This window comes from Pseudophryne corroboree, chromosome 9 (assembly GCF_028390025.1).
Source record: "Pseudophryne corroboree isolate aPseCor3 chromosome 9, aPseCor3.hap2, whole genome shotgun sequence".
NCBI lineage: Eukaryota > Metazoa > Chordata > Amphibia > Anura > Myobatrachidae > Pseudophryne > Pseudophryne corroboree.
Genome location: NC_086452.1, coordinates 121,878,985 through 121,887,380, shown reverse-complemented (window position 1 = coordinate 121,887,380; position 8,396 = coordinate 121,878,985). Strand labels below are relative to the sequence as shown.

Here is an 8,396-nt window from a genome sequence, read left to right as displayed (position 1 = left end):
CAGAGGCGGAACTAGCGGTGGTGCTAGGGGGCACTAGCCAGAATTTTGCCTAGGGCATCATATTGGTTAGGACCGGCTCTGTATGCGATCTATGATAAATTCTCCTTAAATACTCATATTTATTGTTATTAAAGCATCAGAATCAGCTTTATTGGCCAGGTATACTTGTGTATACTAGGAATTTGAAGCAAGTTAAACATGCTGTGGCCGGGGTGTAACTGGTCCTTTACTATCTTCGTTGCCCGTTTTTAAGCTCTGGACAGGTACAGGTCCTGGACTCTGGGAAGGTCAGCCCGATGATCTTCTCTACGGTTCTGACCACCATTTTGGAGCCTGCATCTGTTCCTCGCACTGGCGGAGCCATACCATACCAGTATCGAGGAGCACAGTACTGACTCCAAAATCAAGGAGTAGAAGAGCAGAAGCTTCTCTGGGATGTTGAACGTCCTTAGTTGCCTGCGTCAGCGTTGGACCCCCATTTAAGGTCACAGGAGACTGTGGTCCCCAGGAACTTGAAGGAGTCCACTAGCGATACCACACTATCAGCAATCGTTAGCGGAGGTGCACTAGCTGACTTCTTCCTGAAGTCCACTATCATCTCGACAGTTTTAAGGGAGTTGAGCTCAAGGTTGTTTTGGCTGCACCACTGGGCCAACCAGTCTACTTCCCTTCTATAGGTCGATTCTTCCCTGTCCTTGATGAGGCCAATGACGGTGGTGTCGTCGGCGAATTTGATGATCTTTATATGATGGTGGCCATTATTTGGCTATTAATCCTATGCCAGCAGCTGCAGAGCTGGTGGGGAAATGCTGGGACTTGTAGTTGTACAAAAGGTCCACTAGAAGAGGATGCCAGAACCATGCTGGAAATTTTAATTTAACTGCACAAAGTATATATATACTATTGTAGTGCAGTGCCTTTATTTAGTAGTGCAGTGCCTTTATAACACTACAGTATTAGTAATAGTATAGTAGGGCAGTGCTTTTATAATAGCATAGTAGTGCAGTGTCTTTATAATAGTATTGTAGTGCAGTGCTTTTATAATACTATAGTAGTGTCAGTGCCGTAACTAAGTGTGTGCGAAGTGTGCTTTGCACACAGCGCACTTTAGGCGGGGGCGCATCATTTGCTGTGACCCCGCTTGGCTGCCCTATTTGTGTTGCAGCGCTGTCTGCTGTAGATAGCGCTGGCAAGTTCCCAGGGAGAATGCCGCGGGTGAATGACACCCGAACCCCCCATTCCCCCTAACATAGAAAGCAGCCGCGGGTGGTGACACCTGAACCCCCCCTCCTCCCTACCACAGTATGCAGTGGCGGCCGCAGGTGGTGACACCCGTACACCCCTCCTCCCTGTCACAGTATGCAGCGGCAGCCGTGGGTGGATGACACCCCAACCCCCTCCTCCCTGACACAGTATGCAACGGCGGCCGTGGGTGGATGACACCCGAACCCCTCTCCTCCCTGTCACAGTATGCAGCGGCGACCGTGGGTGGATGACACCCCAACCCCCTCCTCCCTGACACAGTATGCAATGGCGGCCGTGGGTGGATGACACCCGAACCCCCCTCCTCCCTGTCACAGTATGCAGCGGCGACCGTGGGTGGATGACACCCGAACCCCACTCCTCCCTGTCAAAGAATGCAGCGGGGGCCGCGGGTGGATGACACCCGAACCCTTATCCTCCCCTACCACAGAATGCAGCGGCGGCCGCGGGTGGAAGACTCCGTCCCGAACCCCCCCTTCCATCTACAGCAGATGCAGTGGTGGCCGCTCTACCATGGTATGCAGCCACCCCATAGTATTAGGGGTGAGAGACAAGAGAGGGAATGGGAGCCAGGGAGAGACAGAGGTGGAGTGAGAATGAGGGAGTGGAAGAGGTATGGGGTTGTCAGGGAGAAAGAGGGAAGTGAGGGAGAGATGGGTGAGTGTGTGGGTGTAGTATGTTATGCCGGTGGTCGGGACCCTGGCACCCAGCATATCGGCGCCGGGACCCCGACCGCCGGCAGCAGGGCGAGCGCAAAAGAGCCCCTTGCGGGCACGATGGCGCGCTCTTTATTCTCCCTCCAGGGGGTTGTGTACCAAGCAAGAGGGAGAAGGGTTGTCGGTATGGGTATCCGGACTCCAGGTCGACAACAAAAAGGTCGACACACATTAGGTCGACGCCAATTGGTCGACACACCTTAGGTCAACATGGACAAAAGGTCGACATGAACAAGGTCGACATGGAAAAAGGTCGACATGAGTTTTTCACAATTTTTTTCTTTTTTGGAACTTTTTCATGCTTAACGATCCATGTGGACTACGATTGGAACGGTAATCTGTGCCGAGCGAAGCGGAGCGGAGCGAAGGCACCATGCCCGAAACATGGCGAGCGAAGCGAGCCATGCGAGGGGATGCGGTGCACTAACTGAGGTTCCCGGTCACTCTACGAAGAAAACGACACCAAAAAAACATAAAAAACTCATGTCGACCTTTTTCCATGTCGACCTTTTTCCTGTCGACCTTTTGTCCATGTCGACATTTTGCCCATGTCGACCTAAGGTGTGTCGACCAATAGGCGTCGGCCTAAGGTGTGTCGACCTTTTTGTTGTCGACCTGGAATCCCAGACCCGTCGGTATGCCGGCTGTCGGGATTCCGGCACCAGTATACTGAGCACTGGGATCCCAACAGCCAGCATATCAAATACCACTCGAGTGTGTGACTGCCTAGGAGCTAGGTGATTCTTTCAAGTTTGTTTTTCATTTTAGTTTTTCCTCAGAATCGTCCTGAAGGAGCACCTAAGAAGACTCCAGCAGAGAGGGTGAGAAAGGAGCGGTACGGCGAGAGTCAGAACCAGAGGAGTCGAGCCAGCTGCCAGCCAGGATCGACAAGAACCCTCTGTACGGCAGGAGCAGCTCGGTGCGGTGTTATACATCCCGGGCCTGCTCAGGAGTTCGGAGGTGGCAGAAGAGCTGCAACGCAGGGTGGTAAGAGACACTGTTTGTGTAAAGGAGACTCTACCCGCGTAATGTGTAAAATGGTACTCTGCCTTCCATAATGTGTAAAGGGGACTCTACCTGCGTAATGTGTAAAATGGGACTCTGCCTTCCGTAATGTGTAAAACGGGACTCTACCTGCCATAATATGTAAAAGGAATCTCTACCTGCCGTAATGTGTAAAAGGGGGCTCTACCTGACATAATGTGTGACAGTGGCTCTACCTGGTGTAATGTGTGACAGGGACTTTACCTGGCGTAATGTGTAAAATGGCTTTACTGGTGTAATGTGTGTAAGTGGCTCTACTGTGCGGTGTCAATTGAATAATGGAGACTACTGTACAGCGTAATATGAATTGGTATTATTTTGAGGCCACCCCCTTTCCCCATGAAGTCATGCACCTATATTTTTGTTGCTCGCAACTGTGCGCACTGGCCCTATTTATTTACACATGGAAGGGGGGGGGGGGCTATGTTGTTTCTTACACACAGTGCTAAAATGTCTAGTTACGGCAGTGAGTAGTGCAGTGCCTTTATAATGCTATAGTAGTGCAATGACTTTATAACGTACTACACACACCCCAGCTAGTCACCACACTGAGCTAATTACTGGTGCTTCCCGTCAGCCGTCAGATAGGCACTGCATTGTACGTCTCCTGGCGCCTCAGTGTGACATGTCCGGTCCGCACTATTATTGGGGCTGGCCGCTTCGCGTAGTTACTTCAGTTCGGTTGGAAGCAGTGACAGTGACTTGCTGCCGGGCCGCAGTGTGCGTGTGAAGTACGACGGTAACAGGGCGGGGCGTTGTCAGGGAGACGGCCACAGCGTCCTATATAGACGAATACAGAAGTGAAGGATTCGGGAGGAGAGAGACGGAGAATATCTCCGGGTGTGAGTGTGTCTGGGATCTGTAATCGGGTCACGCATAGGATGTGACCCACGAGTGCCCGGCACAGTGAGCGGTGTGTGTGTGTCAGGATCTCTGCGTCCCAGGCTGAGGGCTGCATAAACAACATGTCACAGGCGGCGCTCCGCTCACCAGCTGTGGGGCTTGAGGCCACAGGACGGAGAGGGGCCAGCGCCCTGGTGTCAGTCGCAGGACAGAGTTCAGGTAGGAGCTGCAGCAATCTGCACTTTTTAGTCTACTGTGTAATTGGAATCATAACAGTATGTGTGATGAGTATAATAACAGCACAAGGAGTGCCCAGCACTGAGGCTTCCTATTCTGCGGGACTGGGTGAAAACCGGAACGCCGGACTGCAACAACTCCCTATGGCAATCTCTGACACTGTGGAGCTTGTGGTGTGCATGTCACTGTGACAGCTCGTGTGGTCCACCAGGGATGGGTAAAAACCGAAACGGTCCAGACTCTGGAACATAGGGGAAGCTGTAATCTTTTCCTCCCCGGTGACACCTCCCGAACAGAACACCCCCGGACCGGGATGGATACTACAAGCTCCAGAACGTCCCTTGTTTAAAATAAGGTGATAAAAATGTTTCCCCTTGACTACCTCTCTCATTCTCCAGTCTTCTCTCTCTCTCTCTCTCTCTCTCTCTCTCTCTCTCTCTCTCTCTCTCTCTCTCTCCATCTGTCTGTCTTTCTCTCTTTCCCTTCTTTCTCTTTCTCCCTCCCTCTCCAACTCTGTATATTTCTCTAACGTCCTAGTGGATGCTGGGAACTCCGAAAGGACCATGGGGAATAGCGGCTCCGCAGGAGACTGGGCACAACTAAAAGAAAGCTTTTAGACTACCTGGTGTGCACTGGCTCCTCCCACTATGACCCTCCTCCAAGCCTCAGTTAGATTTCTGTGCCCGGCCGAGCTGGATGCACACTAGGGGCTCTCCTGAGCTCCTAGAAAGAAAGTTTATTTTAGGTTTTTTATTTTACAGTGAGACCTGCTGGCAACAGGCTCACTGCATCGAGGGACTAAGGGGAGAAGAAGCGAACCTACCTGCTTGCAGCTAGCTTGGGCTTCTTAGGCTACTGGACACCATTAGCTCCAGAGGGATCGACCGCATGGAACTGGCCTTGGTGTTCGTTCCCGGAGCCGCGCCGCCGACCCCCTTACAGAGCCAGAAGCAAGAAGAGGTCCGGAAAATCGGCGGCAGGAGACATCAGTCTTCACCAAGGTAGCGCACAGCACTGCAGCTGTGCGCCATTGCTCCTCATACACACTTCACACTCCGGTCACTGAGGGTGCAGGGCGCTGGGGGGGGGGCGCCCTGAGCAGCAATAAAAACACCTTGGCTGGCAAATATATCACAATATATAGCCCCAGAGGCTATATATGTGATAAATACCCCTGCCAGAATCCATAAAAAAGCGGGAGAAAAGTCCGCGAAAAAGGGGCGGAGCTATCTCCCTCAGCACACTGGCGCCATTTTCTCTTCACAGTGCAGCTGGAAGACAGCTCCCCAGGCTCTCCCCTGTAGTTTGCAGGCTCAAAGGGTTAAAAAGAGAGGGGGGGCACTAAATTTAGGCGCAATATTGTATATACAAGCAGCTATTGGGAAAAATTCACTCAATATAGTGTTAATCCCTAAATTATATAGCGCTCTGGTGTGTGCTGGCATACTCTCTCTCTGTCTCCCCAAAGGGCTGTGTGGGGTCCTGTCCTCAGTCAGAGCATTCCCTGTGTGTGTGCGGTGTGTCGGTACGGCTGTGTCGACACGTTTGATGAGGAGGCTTATGTGGTGGCAGAGCAGATGCCGATAAATGTGATGTCGCCCCCTGTGGGGCCGACACCAGAGTGGATGGATAGGTGGAAGGTATAAACCGACAGTGTCAACTCCTTACATAAAAGGCTGGATGACGTAACAGTTGTGGGACAGCCGGCTTCTCAGCCCGCGTCTGCCCAGGCGTCTCAAAGGCCATCAGGGGCTCAAAAACGCCCGCTCCCTCAGATGGCAGACACAGATGTCGACACGGAGTCTGACTCCAGTGTCGACGAGGTTGAGACATATACACAATCCACTAGGAACATCCGTTACATGATCCCGGCAATAAAAAATGTGTAACACATTTCTGACATTAACCCAAGTACCACTAAAAAAGGGTTTTATGTTTGGGGAGAAAAAGCAGGCAGTGTTTGGTTCCCCCATCAAATGAGTGAATGAAGTGTGAAAAAGCGTGGGTTCCCCCGATAAGAAACTGGTAATTTCTAAAAAGTTACTGATGGCGTACCCTTTCCCGCCAGAGGATAAGTTACGCTGGGAGATATCCCCTAGGGTGGATAAGGCGCTCACACGTTTGTCAAAAAAGGTGGCACTGCCGTCTTAGGATACGGCCACTTTGAAGGTACCTGCTGATAAAAAGCAGGAGGCTATCCTGAAGTCTGTATTTACACACTCAGGTACTAGACTGAGACCTGCAGATAGTGCTGCTGCAGCGTGGTCTGTGACCCTGTCAAACAGGGATACTATTTTGCGAACATAAGAGCATATTAAAGACGTCGTCTTATATATGAGGGATGCACAGAGGGATATTTTGCCGGCTGGCATCCAGAATTAATGCAATGTCCATTCTGTCAGGAGGGTATTAGAGACCCGACACTGGACAGGTGATGCTGACTTTAAAAGGCACATAGAGCCTTATAAGGGTGAGGAATTGTTTGGGGATGGTCTCTGGGACCTCGTATCCACAGCAACAGCTGGGAAGAAAAATTTTTACCTCAGGTTTCCTCACAGCCTAAGAAAGCACTGTATTATCAGGTACAGTCCTTTCGGCTTCAGAAAAGCAAGCGGGTCAAAGGCGCTTCCTTTCTGCACAGAGACGAGGGAAGAGGGAAAAAGCTGCACCAGTCAGCCAGTTCCCAGAATCAAAATCTTCCCCCGCTTCCTCTGAGTCCACCGCATGACGCGGGGGCTCCACAGGCGTAGCCAGGTACGGTGGGGGGCCGCCTCAAAAATATCAGTGGGCTCGCTCACAGGTGGATCCCTGGATCCTTCAAGTAGTATCTCAGGGGTACAAGCTGGAATTCGAGGCGTCTCCCCCCCGCCGTTTCCTCAAATCTGCCTTGCCGACAACTCCCTCAGGCAGGGAGGCTGTGCTAGAGGCAATTCACAAGCTGTATTCCCAGCAGGTGATAGTCAAGGTGCCCCTACTTCAACAAGGACAGGGTTACTATTCCACACTGTTTGTGGTACCGAAACCGGACGGTTCGGTGAGACCCATTTTAAATTTGAAATCCTTGAACACATACATAAAAAAATTCAAGTTCAAGATGGAATCGCTCAGGGCGGTTATTGCAAGGAGGAGGGGGATTACATGGTATCCCTGGACATCAAGGATGCTTACCTACATGTCCCCATTTACCATCCTCACCTGGAATACCTCAGATTTGTGGTACAGGATTGCAATTACCAATTCAAAACACTGCTGTTTGGACTGTCCACGGCACCGAGGGTCTTTACCAAGGTAATGGCAGAAATGATGATACTCCTTCGAAAAAAGGGAGTTTTAATTATCCCGTACTTGGACGATCTCCTTATAAAGGCGAGGTCCAAGGAGCAGTTGTTGGTCGGAGTAGCACTATCTCGGGAAGTGCTACAACAGCACGGTTGGATTCTATACATTCCAAAGTCACAGCTGGTTCCTACCACACGCCTTCTGTTCCTGGGGATGGTTCTGGACACAGAACAGAAAAAAGTGTTTCTCCCGCAGGAGAAAGCCAAGGAGCTGTCATCTCTAGTCAGAGACCTCCTGAAACCAAAACAGGTATCGGTGCATCACTGCACACGAGTCCTGGGGAAAATGGTAGCTTCTTACGAAGCAAAATTCCATTCGGCAGGTTCCATGCAAGAACCTTTCAGTGGGACCTCTTGGACAAGTGGTCGGGATCGCATCTTCAGATGCATCGGCTGATAACCCTGTCTCCAAGGACCAGGGTATCTCTACTGTGGTGGCTGCAGAGTGCTCATCTTCAAGAGGGCCGCAGATTCGGCATACAGGACTGGGTCCTGGTAACCACGGATGCCAGCCTTCGAGGCTGGGGGGCAGTCACACAGGGAAGAAATTTCCAAGGACTTTGGTCAAGTCAGGAGTCGTCCCTACACATAAATATTCTGGAACTGAGGGCCATTTACAATGCCCTAAGTCTGGCAAGGCCTCTGCTTCAAAACCAGCCGGTACTGATCCAATCAGACAACATCACGGCAGTCGCCCATGTAAACCGACAGGGCGGCACAAGAAGCAGGATGGCGATGGCAGAAGCCAAAAGGATTCTCCGATGGCGGAAAATCACGTCTTAGCACTGTCAGCAGTGTTCATTCCGGGAGTGGACAACTGGGAAGCAGACTTCCTCAGCAGACACGACCTACACCCGGGAGAGTGGGGACTTCATCCAGAAGTCTTCCAACTGTTGGTAAACCGTTGGGAAAGGCCACAGGTGGACATGATGGCGTCCCGCCTAAACAAAAAACT

General features: G+C 51.4%; 1 protein-coding gene across 2 annotated transcripts in view; it reads left to right on the top strand.

Annotated features, from left to right (window-relative positions):
* The first annotated feature begins 3,686 nt into the window (after nt 1-3,686).
* AXDND1 (axonemal dynein light chain domain containing 1) overlaps nt 3,687-8,396 on the top strand; it is a 254,349-nt gene continuing 249,639 nt past the window's right edge. The window contains exon 1 of one of the 2 annotated variants that reach the window (XM_063939814.1): nt 3,687-4,085. In XM_063939814.1, coding sequence (XP_063795884.1) covers nt 3,989-4,085 — 97 coding nt within the window. In that variant the 5' untranslated portion in view covers nt 3,687-3,988. The remainder of the gene's footprint in view (nt 4,086-8,396) is intronic. The other variant, XM_063939812.1, reaches the window with a different exon arrangement.